This window comes from Zophobas morio, unplaced genomic scaffold, assembly GCF_036711695.1.
Source record: "Zophobas morio isolate AGI-343-1 ecotype UQ-CSIRO unplaced genomic scaffold, CSIRO_AGI_Zmor_V1 ptg000016l, whole genome shotgun sequence".
NCBI classification, from domain to species: Eukaryota; Metazoa; Arthropoda; class Insecta; order Coleoptera; family Tenebrionidae; genus Zophobas; species Zophobas morio.
The window spans coordinates 3,379,606-3,395,244 of record NW_026972121.1 but is presented as its reverse complement, the minus strand read 5'-3'; the positions used below and the strand labels follow the sequence as shown (position 1 = coordinate 3,395,244).

The 15,639-nt window shown below is 30.9% G+C and overlaps 1 protein-coding gene across 1 annotated transcript in view; it reads left to right on the top strand.

Moving 5' to 3' along the window:
* The window catches only part of LOC135129375 (uncharacterized), a 194,230-nt gene extending 193,637 nt beyond the window's left edge, over positions 1-593 (top strand). Inside the window, exon 3 of the mRNA XM_064056526.1 lies at positions 49-593. Within this exon, the coding sequence (XP_063912596.1) occupies positions 49-224 (176 nt within the window). The 3' untranslated portion in view covers positions 225-593. The remainder of the gene's footprint in view (positions 1-48) is intronic.
* The last annotated feature ends 15,046 nt before the right edge of the window (positions 594-15,639 follow it).

Here is a 15,639-nt window from a genome sequence, read left to right as displayed (position 1 = left end):
CGACATGCTTTTTCCATTGATGACTCGTCAATTTTATTTTATCTTCAGATACCGACTTCGACCTCCTCGTGCCGCAGTTCCCGGCCAACAAGCGCGCCATCACCATGTTCTCCCGCTGGAGCCCCATCAGCAGCTTCGGCAAGGGCAAGACCCCAACCCGAAGTAACATGCTGCCCCACCAGATAAAAGACCGACATCCTGGCCAGCCACTGAGATGGGGTTAATGCGACGCACCGATGACTTTCCTTTCCATTACGAAACGCATCCGACGGGGTTGAGTCCCAAAGAGCCCGAAAATCTACAAAGGCCTACGCAGTACCTCAAGCCCAGTATTGCCCACTAACGGCCCTACTGAACCCCGACTCGTAGCGTTTCGTATTGGTCGAAAGTTGTCCCTTATACTACAAGACTGCGGTGATTACTTTTAGTTCCGAAGCCCTTATTTATGTTTGTAAAGTTCCGATAAGTATGTAATGCATGTGTTTTTGGGTTACTGTGTCACACCTATGTAAAGTTCACGTATTGTATGTTACGATTTTTCTTTCGTGTTGCTATGTATTGTTATGTCAGAAAAATAGAGAATTTAAAAGAAATGTCCTGCATCGATCTTGGGACTTGTTTCTCTTCCCTGCTACACGTGGTAGAAGATCAAAAGTGAAAACTTTAGACAGGTCCGCGGTCAGCTTAAAATAAACTTCCGAGTAGGAGGATTGGCTAACTTCGCTGAGCAAATATTATCTCTGTTATTGAGAGGATTTAAATTTGGGAAAAAGCAAAAGGCGGGAATGTGTTGGTCGTGGTTATTTTCTGGGGTTTGCCGCCCCCGAAGAGCTAAACGATATTGCTTTCAGGGCGTTGCGTTCACTTTACCTCGTAAAACGGATTTTGCCCAATTTGTACTGTTATTTCAATATTTGATGTTGGCTTTATGCGTTTCTTTGGATAACAAAGGAATCGGGGGAGATATTTTGGCCCGGGTGTGTATTTTCTTGAAGCGTTAAATTTTCAAACAACACACAAAAGACCAAAGGTTTAAGTTTGTTTTATAACTGGAACGGTGGTGCTGGATTTGAACAGGAAGTCAGCTGAGTGCAGAAGTCTGCGTAAGTTAAAAAGTGAAAATGAGAATTAATAGAAAACGGTAAGTACGTTACAGGTTACACAACGAATCGAAGACTAAAAGTAATAACGAGTTTAGTTTTTAAATCAATTTTATTTTTTGATACAATACTAATATAAAAAAATAAATGAAGTCTGGTCAGGATCAATTTTGAAAGATTTTTTAAAAAAGTCAGTTTGATTTTTAGTGGATAAAGTATGTTTTATTACGATTTCGCCATGTTGCAAATGTTTAAAGTTATCGTAAGCAGGATAAATCGTTAACGAAAACGTCATCCTAAAATTTTGCCGAAAAAATCCTATCTGAAGTAAGCAAAATGTTTGTCATCTTGCAGTTTTGTCGAATACTTAAATGCTATTTGAATGTTAAAAATTAACATAATCCTGGACTTGTGGTTTATGAATGAGTGTTGAATTTTTCGCCTAGACATCGAGATTTTCGAAAAAAAAAGTCAAAATTGTAGATGTAAGAATTTTTCGAATTTTGGCTATTATCAGTTTTTTAATTTTTCGATTCTTCAATATTTCGGTACGTATTTCAAGATTTTGATTTTTCTGTTTCGAGATTTTTCAACTTTCCATTTCCCAATTTTTCGATTTTCAGTCTTTTGTCCGTCAATTTCTCGACTTTCAATATTTTAGTGTTTCGGTTTTCAGTTTTTTGATATCTCAATGTTGGAATTTTTCAATTTTTCGATTCCTTAATTTCTCAATTGTTCAACATTTTTATTTCTAGATTTTTTTCATTTTAAATTTCTCATGTTTCAGTTTTACGATTTTTCAATTTTCGAGTTTCTCGATTTTCATTTTTTTCAGTTTTGGGATTTTTTTATGTAATTCTTCGATTTTTCAATATCTCGCTTTTTTTGTTTCTTCGCTTTTTAGATTTTTCAATTTTTCGGTTTTGGGATAGGCCGATTTCTCAATTATTCGACTTCTTGGTTTTATTTTTCAATTTTTCGGCTTATCGATTTCTTTTTTAATTTGAAATTATTAAATTTTTAACTTTTCGAATTTGGGCTATTTCGGTTTTTCTATTTCTCGATGTTTTGGTGTTTAGTTTCTCAATGTTTCAGTGTTTTGATTTTTCAATTTTTCTTTTAACAATTTTTCGATTCTCCTATTTTTCGATTTGTCGAAATTTAAAACTTTACCTTTTTCGATTTTAAGATTTTTCGACTTCTCGACTACGATTTCCCGATCTTTTGATGGTTCGTTTCTCGATTTTTCATTTTCTCAATTTTTCGATTTTTCGGGTTTCCGATTTTTCAATTTTTGGATTTCCCGATTTTTCATCATTTCAGTTTTGGAATTTTTCAATTTCTCGATTTTTTAATTTTGGATTTTTCAAGTTTTACGATTTTTAGATTTTTTAATTTTTTTCTTGATTTTTCAAACCTTCGATTTCTGAATTGTTCTTCATTCATATTTCAATTTTTCGATGTTTCGATTTCCCGATTTTTTGATTTTTCGAATTCCCGATTTTGAGCTATTCCAATTCCTCATTTTTTTTTTTGATTTTTTGACTTCTCGACTTTTCGATCTTTTGATGCTTCGTTTCCCAATGTTTCAGTTTTCCGATGTTCCGGTTATTCAATTTTTGATTTCCCAATTTTTTAAATTTTCGATTTTTCGACTTCGTTTCAATTTTTCGATTCTTCAATTTTTCATCGATGTTTCAATTTCTTCATATTTCAGTTTTGGGATTTTTTCAATATTGAATTCTCAAATGTTTTGATTTCTCAAATTTCCGGTTTTTAGATTTTTCAATTTTTCGATTTTTTTAAAGTTTCGACTTCTGAATTTTTCGATATTATAATTTTTCAATTTTTAAAGTTTCATATTTTTCGATTTCCCGATTTTTCAGTTCTTCCATATCTCTATTTTTCAATTTTTCGAATTTTTAAATTTTCGATTTTTCCACTTCTCGAATTTTCGATTTCCCGATCTTTTTTTGGATGTTCCGATTTCTCGATTTTTCGATAATTTTATATTTTTCAATTTTTCGGTTTATCGATTTTTTTTAATAATGAATTTGTTGATTTTGGGCTATTTCGATTTTTCGACTTTCCGATTTCTCGATCTTTTAATGTTTAGTTTCTCGATATTTCAGTTTTTTTATTTTACGACTTTTCTGCTATCCAATTTTTCGATTTACCAATGTTTTGAATTTTTAAATTTTGAGTTTTCCAGTTTTTCGATTTTTTAATTTTACATTTTTCGATTTTATGATTTTTCAACTTTACGATGTCCCTGCTATTTAAATGTTAAAAAATAACATAGTTCTGGACTTGTGGTTCATGAATCAGTGTTGAATTTAGACATCGAGAGACATCGAGATTTTCGGAAAAAAAAGTCAAAATTGTAGTTGTTTCGACTTTTCGATTACTCGACTTTTCATATTTCGATTTCTCCATTTTCCGATATTTCAGTTTCTCGATTTTTCAACTATCCATTTCCCAATTTTTCGATTTTCAGTCTTTTATCCGTCAATTTCTCGACTTTAAATTTTTTAGTGTTTGATTTTCAATTTTTTGATATCCCAATGTTGGAATTTTTCAATTTTTCGATTCTTCAATTTCTCATGCTTCAGTTTTACGATTTTTCATTTTTAAATTCTTCATTTTTGAATTTTACAGGTTTTTGATTTTTCAATTTCTGGATTTTTCAACTTTCGTTTTCTCAATTTATCACTGTTTCAGTGTTAGGATTTTTCAGTTTTATTTTATTGTGCATTTCGTCGATTTTTCAGTTTTTGACGTTTCCAAATTTTCGATTTTTTGGTTTTTCGAGTTTCCGATTTCTCGATTTTTCAGTTCTTCAATTTTTCGAGTTTTTGATTTTTCGATTTTTTAAATTTTCAAATTTTTGATTACTCGATTAATCGATCTTTTGGTTTTTCAACTTTTCGATTTCCCCATTTTTCAGTTTAAATTCAATTTTTGATTTTCAATGTTTGAGTTTTTCGATTTTCAATTTTTTGATATTTCAGTGTTGGGATTTTTCAGTTTTTTATTCTTCATTTCTTCGATTTTTCATTCTCGATTTTCAAATATTGGATTTCTCAATCTTTTCACTTTTCTATTTCTCAATTTTCCGATGTTTCGATTTTATCATAATTTAATTTTTCGATTTTTCAGTTTTTGACGTTTCTAAATTTTCGATTCCTCGATTTTTCAGTTCTTCAATTCAATTTTTCGATTTTTCAAGTTTTTGATTTTCGATTTTTCAATCTCTCGATTAGTCGATCTTCTGGTTTTTCAACTTTTCGATTTTTTAGTTTTTCAATTAAATTTTTTTATTTTCAATTTTTGAGTTTCTCAATTTTCAATTTTTTTTATTTAATTCTTCGAAAATTCTATATCTCGCTTTTTTTTAGGTTCCTTGATTTTTCAATATTTCGCTTTTTTGATGTTTCCATTTCCCAATTTTCTGATCTTGGGCAATTTTGACTCCTTGATTTTTCAATTTTATGACTTCTCGACTTTTCGAATTTCTCGTTTTTTTCAGTTTTTCGATTTGTTAATTTTTAGATTTTTTAAATTTTGAATTTTCCGATTTTTCGGCTTTTTGATTTTTCAATTTTTCGAATTTTTAAATTTTACATTTATCGATTTTTAAAATTTTTGATTTTATAATTTTTCGACTTGTCGACTACGATTTCTCGATTTTTTTATGGTTCGTTTCTCGATTTTTCAGTTTCTTAATTTTTCGGTTTTTCGACTTTTCGGCTTTTCGATTTTCCAATTTTTCGATTTTTCAATTTTTCAGTTTTTCGATTTCTATGGTTTTTCAAATTTTACAATTTTTTGAATTGATTTCTTGACAACTTGGTTTTTCAAATTTTCTATTTTTCAATTATTCTTCGTATCAATTTTGGGAATTTTCCAATTTTTCGATTTTTTGATGTTTCGATTTCCCGATTTTTTTATTTTTCGAATTCTCGATTTTTAATTTTTCGATTTTTAACTTTTTAATTTTTCGATTTTGAACTATTTCGATTCCTCAATTTTTCGATTTTTTGACTTCTCGACTTTTCAATCTTTCGATGCTTCTTGGCTCGATGTTTCAATCTTGATTTCTCAATTTTCCGATTTTTCGACTTTCTGGCTTTTCGGTTTTTCAATTTTTCGATGTTCCAATTTTTCAATTTTTTCGATTTACTAATTTTTCGTCATTTCAGTTTCAGAATTTTTCAATTTCCCGTTTTCTCAGGTTTTCAATTTGTCAATCTTCGGATGTTTCGATTTTTTGGCTTTTTGATTTTTCAGTTTTTCGATTTTATAACTTTTCGTCGTTTCGACTACGATTTCTCGATCTTTTGATGGTTCGTTTCTTGATTTTTCGATTTTCCGATTGTTCAATTTTTGATTTCCCGATTTTTGTCATTTCCGTTATGGATTTTTTCAATTTTCCAATGTTTCAATTTTTCGATTACTTAAATTTTGAATTTTTCGATTTCTAGGGCTTTTAATTTTTCGAATTCTACGATTTTTTGATTCTGTTGTTCGACTTCAAATTTCTGGTTTCTTGAATTTTCAAATTTTCGATTTCTCAATTGTTCTTCATATCTTTTCGATCTTTTGATGCTTTGTTTCTGGGTGTTTCAGTTTCTCAATCTCCCGATTTCCCAGTTTTTCGTTTTTTCGACTTTTCGACTTTTCGATTTTTCAGTTTTTCTATTTTCCCATTTTTCGTCATTTCAGATTCGGAATTTTTTAGGTTTTCGATTCTTCAATTTCTCAATTTTTCCATTTTTTAAATTTTGGATTTTTTGATTTTTCGACTTTTCGGATTTCCAGTTGTTCGAATTTTACGATTTTTTGATTCGATTTCTTGATATTTCAGTTCTTCGACTTCAAATTTTAAGTTCCTCGGTTTTAGAAATTTTCGATTTCTCATTTCTCATTCAATTTTTGGATTTTCTGATGTTTCGATTTCCCGATTTTTTAATTTTTGTAGTTCTCAATTTTAGATTTTTCAATTTTTCGATTTTTTGACTTCTCGACTTTTCGATCTTTTGATGCTTTGTTTCTGGATATTTAAGTTTCTCGATCTCTCAATTTTTCGATTTACCAATGTTTTAAATATTTAAATTTTGAATTTTTCAATTCATTGGTTTTTCAGTTTTTCGATTTTTTAATTTTACATGATTTTTCAACTTTGCGATTTCCCAATTTTTCGATTACTCAGTTCCCGATTTTTCGGCTTTCCGATTTTCCAATTTTCCGATGTTTCGATTTTTCAATTTTTGTTTTCCAAATTTTTCATTTCAGTTTTGGAATTTTCAATTTCTCGATTTTTCAGTTTTTCGATTCTTCAGTTTCGATTAATAGTTTTTCGATTTTTCCACTTTTCGAATTTTCAATTTTTACTTCCCGAGCGTAAGCAAAGGAAGTATTGTAATCGAGTCCGTCGGCCGACTCTCTACTTTTACGTTTTCTCGATCTTTCATGACCCCTAGAAGACGAAGAAATAGGTCTCCCATTTCCGTCTGTCTGTCCGTCTGTCCGTCTGTCCGTCCGTCTGTCCGTCTGTCCGTCTGTTGTCACGGATTTTTATTAGACAGATAATCTCCGAAAGTACTCGACCGATTGTTGTGAAATTTTGTACTTATATTAAGAATATCATGTAGATGGTAAAACGCTAACCAAAATATGTCGAATCATCCCCACCACTAAAGCGATGACGTCACTTCAAAATTGTACATAGTAAATGGGTTTTCAATTGTATAAAATAACATAGTCCTACACATGTAGTTTACAACTCTGAATCGACTTTTCACCAGAAACGTCCAGATTTTTGGAAAAAAAATCAAAATTATAAAACAACATTTTGAAATTTAATTTTTAATCTGCTAACCAGAATGCTTTGAAATGTTGCAGATGTTTTAAGGCTATAAAGAGCATCATAAATCTTTAGTCAAAAAATATTTGCTTATCCCCTCCAAAAACTTGATGACGTCAGCTCAAAAGTTTGTGGAATAAATCATATCTAAAATGTACAAAATATGATGAGTCTGTACTTGTCATTTATCACTCCATTTATATTTTTTGGATTTGCATATACAGGGTGACTCAAAAAAATTAATGAATGCGTAAATATATTTTATTGATTTAATCAGGAACTACAAAACCGAATGCTCTGAAATCTTGCAGATGTTTTAAGGTCATAAAGAGCATAATAAATGTTTAGTCAAAATATATTTGCTTATCCCCTCCAAAAACTTGATGACGTCAGCTCAAAAGTTTGCCGAATAAATCATATCTAAAATGTACAAAATATGATGAGCCTGTACTTGTCATTTATCACTCCATTTATATTTTTGGATTTGCATATACAGAGTGACTCAAAAAAATTAATGAATGCGTAAATTTATTTTATTGATTTAATCAGGAACTACAAAACCGAATGCTTTGAAATCTTGCAGATGTTTTAAGGTTATAAAGAGCATAATAAATTTTTAGTCAAAATATATTTGGTTATCTTCTACAAAAAACTGATGACGTCAGCTCAAAAGTTTTCCGAATAAATCGTATCTAAAATGTACAAAATATGATGAGTCTGTACTTGTGATTTATCATTCCATTCATATTTTTGGATTTGCATATGCAGGGTGACTCAAAAAAATTAATGAAGGCGTGAATTTATTTTATCGATTTAATCAGGAATTACAAAACCGAATGCTTTGAAATCTTGGGAATATTTTAAAGTTATTATAAGCATGGTAAACTTTTGTTCAAAATGTATTTGTTCATCCCTCCTAAAAAAATTGATGACGTCACTCTTAAATTTTGCTGAATAAATCCTATCTAAAATGCAAAAAATATGATGAGTTTGTACTTGTGATTTATCATTCCATTCATATTTTTTAGATTTTCTTAAGAGGTGGTTCAAAAAAATTAATGAAGTCAATTTATTTTATTGATTAAATTAAAGGCAACACTTATTATTAGTATTACACCCCAACCAACCCAATTTGGTAGACACAAAATTTGTTAAAGGAAAAACTCGGTTGAAACATAAGGGTAGCACGCTTATTTACATCGACTTTAACATTACAGACCTGCATTTGTTTTATGCGTTCACTTGATTCCGCGAATGTGAAATAGACATGTTTATAATCAAACAATTGTGAATTTCACCGTCAAGAATTAAAATAAAACCCAATGTTTTATATAATAAGCGGAAGTCGAAGCAATAAAACCGACGGTCGTTTTGTTTACAGTTTCTGTGTTTGGCTCTCACGTATGCTGTTACGCCTGTCATCTTAAATTAAGAATGTTTATACATACACGATTTTCAGTTGCCTCTGATACGTAGGTATACGTGAGTAAATTGTTTCGTTATTTTATTGATTATTACAAATCAATATTCAAACGACCCAATTCATTTTCCCGAAAATTTGAGAATATAATAATTTTATTCTTAGTATTACACTACATCTATCCCAACTGATATACGTGTCCTTGCAAAAATGTTGATGACGTCATCGCAATTTTTTTTTAAATTCCCACTACAAAAATGTAATGAGAAAAAAAACACAATAGGCATGCAGTCGTCAAGTTTCCGACAGCGAGGGAAGTACTGTCTAAACTCTTTAGACCAATTTTTTGAATTTTACGATTTTTTTATTTGATTTAACATCTCGGTTTTTCGATTTTTAAAATTTTTCGACTTCCAATTTCGGGTTCGTTGATTTTTCAAATTTTTGATTACTCAGTTGTTCAACGTATCAATTTTGGGAATTTCTCAATTTTTCGATTTTTTGATTTTTCGAATTCTGAATTTTAGATTTTTCGATTTTTCGACTTGTCCATTTTTCGATCTTTTGATGCTTCGTTTCTCGTTATTTCAGTTTCTCCATCTCTCAATTTCTCAGTTTTTCTATTTTTCGACTTTTTCATTTTTCAATTTCTGGATTTTTGATTTTTGCGATTCTTCAATTGTTCTTCACATCAAATTTGGAAATTTTTCAATTTTTTGATTTTCTGATGTTTCGATTTGCCAATTTTTTTATTTTTCGGAATTCTTGATTTTAAATTTTTCAGTTTTTAACTTTTGGATTTTTCAGTTTTTTTTTAAATTTTGGATTTTTCGATTTCTAAGTTTTTCGATTTTTTGACTTTTGGACTTTTTGATTTTTCGATCTTTTCATGTTTCGTTTCGCGATGTTTCTTTGAGTTTCTGGATTTCTCAGTTTTTCGATTTTTCAATTTTCCAATTTCCCAACTTTTCGTCATTTCAGTTTTAGAATTTTTCAATTTCTCAATTTAAAAGAAAATTGTTCTTAATAATTTATCTTCTCGGGCACTAATAAATAATTTTTACTTCCCGAGCGTAAGCAAAGGAAGTATTGTAATCGAGTCCGTCGGCCGACTCTACTTTTACGTTTTCTCGATCTTTCATGACCCCTAGAAGACGAAGAAATAGGTCTCCCATTTCCGTCTGTCTGTCCGTCTGTCCGTCCGTCTGTCCGTCTGCCGTCCCGGATTTTTATTAGACAGATAATCTCCGAAAGTACTCGACCGATTGTTGTGAAATTTTGTACTTATATTAAGAATATCATGTAGATGGTAAAACGCTAACCAAAATTTGTCGAATCATCCCCACCACTAAAGCGATGACGTCACTTCAAAATTGTACATAGTAAATGGGTTTTCAATTGTATAAAATAACATAGTCCTACACATGTAGTTTACAACTCTGAATCGACTTTTCACCCGAAACGTCCAGATTTTTGGAAAAAAAATCAAAATTATAAAACAACATTTTGAAATTTAATTTTTAATCTGCTAACCAGAATGCTTTGAAATGTTGCAGATGTTTTAAGGCTATAAAGAGCATCATAAATCTTTAGTCAAAAAATATTTGCTTATCCCCTCCAAAAACTTGATGACGTCAGCTCAAAAGTTTGTGGAATAAATCATATCTAAAATGTACAAAATATGATCAGTCTGTACTTGTGATCTATCACTCCATTCATATTTTTTGGATTTGCATATACAGGGTGACTCAAAAAAATTAATGAAGGCGTGAATTTATTTTATCGATTTAATCAGGAATTACAAAACCGAATGCTTTGAAATCTTGGGAATATTCTAAAGTTATTATAAGCATGGTAAACTTTTGTTCAAAATGTATTTGTTCATCCCTCCTAAAAAAATTGATGACGTCACCCTCAAATTTTGCTGAATAAATCCTATCTAAAATGCAAAAAATATGATGAGTTTGTACTTGTGATTTATCATTCCATTCATATTTTTTAGATTTTCTTAAGAGGTGGTTCAAAAAAATTAATGAAGTCAATTTATTTTATTGATTAAATTAAAGGCAACACTTATTATTAGTATTACACACCAACCAACCCAATTTGGTAGACACAAAATTTGTTAAAGAAAAAACTCGGTTGAAACATAAGGGTAGCACGCTTATTTACATCGACTTTAACATTACAGACCTGCATTTGTTTTATGCGTTCACTTGGTTCCGCAAATGTGAAATAGACATGTTTATAATCAACCAATTGTGAATTTCACCGTCAAGAATTAAAATAAAACCCAATGTTTTATATAATAAGCGGAAGTCGAAGCAATAAAACCGATGGTCGTTTTGTTTACAGTTTCTCTGTTTGACTCTCACGTATGCTGTTACGCCTGTCATCTTAAATTAAGAATGTTTATACATAAACGATTTTCAGCTGCCTCTGATACGTATACGTGAGTAAATTGTTTCGTTATTTTATTGATTATTACAAATCAATATTCAAAACGACCCAATTCATTTTCCCGAAAATTTCAGAATAGAATAATTTTATTCTTAGTATTACACTACATCTATCCCAACTGATATACGTGTCCGTGCAAAAATGTTGATGACGTCATCGCAATTTTTTTTTAAATTCCCACTACAAAAATGTAATGAGAAAAAAAAACACAATAGGCATGCAGTCGTCAAGTTTCCGACAGCGAGGGAAGTACTGTCTAAACTCTTTAGACCAATTTTTTATTATTATTTTATAAATTACTTTATATTTCTCATAATTTGTCACTTCTAACTCGATAAATCATCAATAAAGCACCCACTTTTAGCAACGACCCCATAAAAACCATATTATTTTTATGAGATTACACCAACCGTGTAAATTCAGAAATTTGAGTACTCGACTGTGACCAAAGCTTGTAAATAAATAACATTGAGCCGAAAATCTGTCACGACTTTATTATTTAAAAGCAGCATTAAATTCACCCTACCACCATCTGCCGAAATTAAATTCGCCCACAGTAAAAGAGCGCCCTTATTTAACCCGCACACCTTCCCACATTATTTTTACGTTCTCTTATTTACTTAGCCTGACCCTAACAAAACCAACCATATCAAATTTCGAAGTCTGTCCACACATAAAATGAAACGTCCAAGTTTATAACAATGTTAATCAAATTCCCTTGCTCGTGTCAATCTCAATTAGTGCTAAAAATAGCCCGGTTTCTCGGATTTTCAGTTTAGCAACACGGAAATAAGCAAAACATCTGTTACATTAATTGGTAGTAGTGTTTCAACACTGTATGCTAATGCGGGTAAATTGCTTGTAATTATTATCACCCATAAAAGCGGGAGTTTCAATCAACGCTTGGTTTATTAAAACGCTGTCTCGGGAATGACGTACCTTCTAATAACGTCGTCTAGGAGGATTAAAGTGTTAAGAAAATCGGGAACGTATAATCTCCATAAAAGCGACTAAGAATTAGATGTTGAAAACTATCCAGAGAAAACTTAAACCTGAAATGCTCCTGAGTAACAAATTTTCAGCAATTTCTTGCGCATTCATCACGCTGGGTTAATTAAGGGCTGACGTTTTGCAATAATGTGACAGAGCTCTTGCAGCCCCTCCGAGTGCTACGTACATAAAGTCTATTGTTCGAAGAAGAGCAAAGGTGTCAGGATACTTCCTGCGTAGGTATAGACAATTTAGCTCAATATTGCTGGATCGATGTCATATAAGGCGTATTTAATGGATGCACATATACTTACACAACGTTTATCCGACAAATACATGGGAAACTCACCTTTAGGTATCACGCCGGCAAAGGGCTAACGAATTAATTCTTTGTGTAGCGATTCAGTTGGAAGGAGCGGTTGAGCATGAAAAGCGTGTGAGATGGCGCTTCCGCTTTGAGTTTCAACGTATGTGAGATCTGTTTCATACGTTGGCGAGCTGGAAAAACTATAAATGTACAGTGCGTGGAGAAAGCGACGAACTAGTGTAGTAGTTCTGGTGAACTATATTGTAGAATTGTAGTAGACAGGAATAACACCTACATGGTTCCATTGTTGTGTTGTAGGCGGTCCAACTAAGCCACCGAAAACAATTAATCATCTAAAATTCATAACTAAATTTGGTAATAATTAGGCACTTAGCTCTAAAAGTTTTTCGCGAGTCCATCAAGATAATTGCGCCATATTTTCACGAAGGAAATTATGGATCGTACCAAGCCGTGGTCGTAATTTAATCAGGTAATGCGGCACTCTTAACTTTGGGTAGTCCAAGATTAAAGAAGGTTGGTTGGGAAGGTAAAAACACTAAAAGTAACTTAAGGAATTTAGGCCTATAACTCATGAAAGTAGACAAATTTTGTCCAGACGTCACTGGTGTTTAATATTATTAAATCCTGTTTCTCTTTCTGGTGTCTCCCCTTGTATATTACATTTTCGGTGAACCATTTTCTCTAGATTTTGTTCCCACTTTAAAAACTGCTTCCAACATCTTAAACTCAGTCCGATTTTCCAGTTTTTTCCTAACAATTATACAATTTCTAGTTTATTCAATTTGAATATACGTTATAACATAACCCATGTCTTCAAAGCGTTCAACTACTTCAACTGTAATCGGTACTACAACTAAATACTGATTAAATATTCTCAATTACAATTTTTATTTTTTACATTGCGTGCTGACAACATTTTTAAATTTTTGATTTATTTCTAAACTTAAGATCTGTTTATGTAAAAAAATGTGAAAAGATTACATGAGGTAGTACCGGAATTATTTTTTCTGAAACAAATGATACTCTTGATTCTAATATTTTACGAATTACGATTTCTGGATCATAGGGCAATCGTTTTAAGAAAAAAATACAACATACGTAAAGCGATTTAGGGAAAATGTTCTTATTGAATATTCAGTACTTTTATTAGTACTACTTGTAATAATCATTTATAAAACAGACGGCAAAATTGGGTAATACAGAATTTTTAAGTTTTTGACGAAAATAGTATCTGATGACTTTAGGTATTTGTTTTATGGAAGAAAAGTAGTCCAGGATTCTACTACTTTTTGATCCCAAAGGATCAACCTTTTTTTTTCTAAACTTATGATCTGTATACGTGAAAAGGGAGTGAAACATGAGGCAGTACTGGAAACATTTTTTCTGAAAAATGCTACTCTTAATTCAAATATTTTGAGTATTAATATTTTTGGGACAAGCAGTGCAACGTTTTGTTAAAAATACAACATACGTAAACTGATCAACAGAAAATGTCGTTATCGCATTCTGCTGCAGTATTTTTATTAGTACCACTAATGAATAATTAATTATTCATAATGTTTTATAAAACAGACGGAAACATTGCAAATACCGAGATTTTAAGTTTTTGAAGAAAATAAGATGTAATGGCATTAGGTGTTTGTTTTTATAAAGAAAAGTAATGACGATACTATTGTTTTTGTTGTACTTGTACTTTTTGATTCTTATACGCACTTTTTGTTTCAGTTCTAAACTCATGATCTATTTGTGTAAAAAAGTATGAAAAATAATGAAACAAAAGGTAGTACCACAACCAGTTTTTCTGAAAAACGAACTTCTTGATTCACATATTCTGAGAATTCAGTTCTCTGGAACAAACAGAGCAATTTTTCGAAAAAAAATAACATACGTAAATTGATCAAGAGAAAATATTCTTACTGAATTCTGCTTCAGTACTTTTATTAGTTCTAAATGTGAATAATTAATTATGAAACTGACGAAAAAATTGCCAAACAGAAGTTTCCGATGAAAATAAGATGGAATGGCTTTAGGTGTTTCTATGGATGGTACTACTGTTTTTCTTGTACTTTTTGATTCTAATGGGTCGCTTTATGATTTATTTCCAAACTTATAATCTATTTACGTGAAATGGTATGAAAAGATTATGAAACATGAAGGAGGACCATTTTTTCTGAAAAATGATTCACATATTTTGAGATATGAGATTTCTGGATCAAACGGGCAAAAAATGCAACATACCTAAACTGATTAAGAAAAAAGTTCTTAATGAATGCTGCTTCAGTACTTTTATTAGTACTACGTACTTGTGAATAGTTATTTTTTAAACAGACCGAAAACTTGCGGAATACAGAATTTTTAAGTTTTTGACGAAAATAAAATCTGATGGCTTTAGGTGTTTGTTTTATTGAAAAGAAATGTCTACGGTACTACTGATTATGTCGTACTTTCCGATTCTTATGGGTCGATGTTTGATTTATTTCTAAACTTATAGTCTGTTTATGCGAAATAGTGTGAAAATATTATGAAACATGACATGTTGAGAAATAAGATTTCTGAATCGGACAGACTGAATGAAAATTGAAATAATACAACATACGTAAACTGATTAAGAGAAAATGTACTCAACGAATGCTGCTTCAGTACTTGCAGGTGTTTGTTTTATTGAAAAAAAAATGTCGAAGGTACTACTGTTTATGTCGTACTTTCTGATTCTTATGGGTCGATGTTTAATTTATTTTTAAACTTATAATCTGTTTATGCGAAATAATATGAAAAGATAATGAAACAAAATATAGTACCATAACCAGTTCTTCTGAAAAACGAGCTTCTTGATTCACATATCCTGAGAATTCAGATTTCTGGGTCAAACAGGACAATGTTTCGAAAAAAAACAACATACGTCATATTGATTATGAGAAAATATTCTTATTGAATTCTGCTACAGTACTTTTATTAGTACTACTTGTGAATAATTAATTTTAAAACAAACGGAAACAATGCCTAATACAGAATTTTTAAGTTTTTGAAGAAAATAAGATGTAATGGCATTATGTGTTCGTTTTATTGAAGAAAAGTACCGAGGGTACTATTGCTTTTGTTGTACTTTTTGATTCATATGCTCGTTTTGATCTATTTATATGAAAAAGTGTGAAAAGATAATGAAACATGAGATAGTACCACAACCATTTTTTCTGAAAAAAGAGACTCTTACTTCACGTATTTTGAGAAATAAGATTTCTGAATCGAACGGACTAATGTTTCGAATATATATAACATACGTTAACTGATTAAGAGAAAATATCATTAATGAATTCTGCTTCAGTATTTATTAGTACTACTTGTGAACAGCTATTTATAAAACAGACGGCAAAAGTGGGCAATATAGAATTTTTAAGTTTTTGACGAAAATTAGATCTGATGACTTTGGCTCTTTGTTTTATGGAAGAAAAGTACCGGCGGTACTGCTACGTTATGA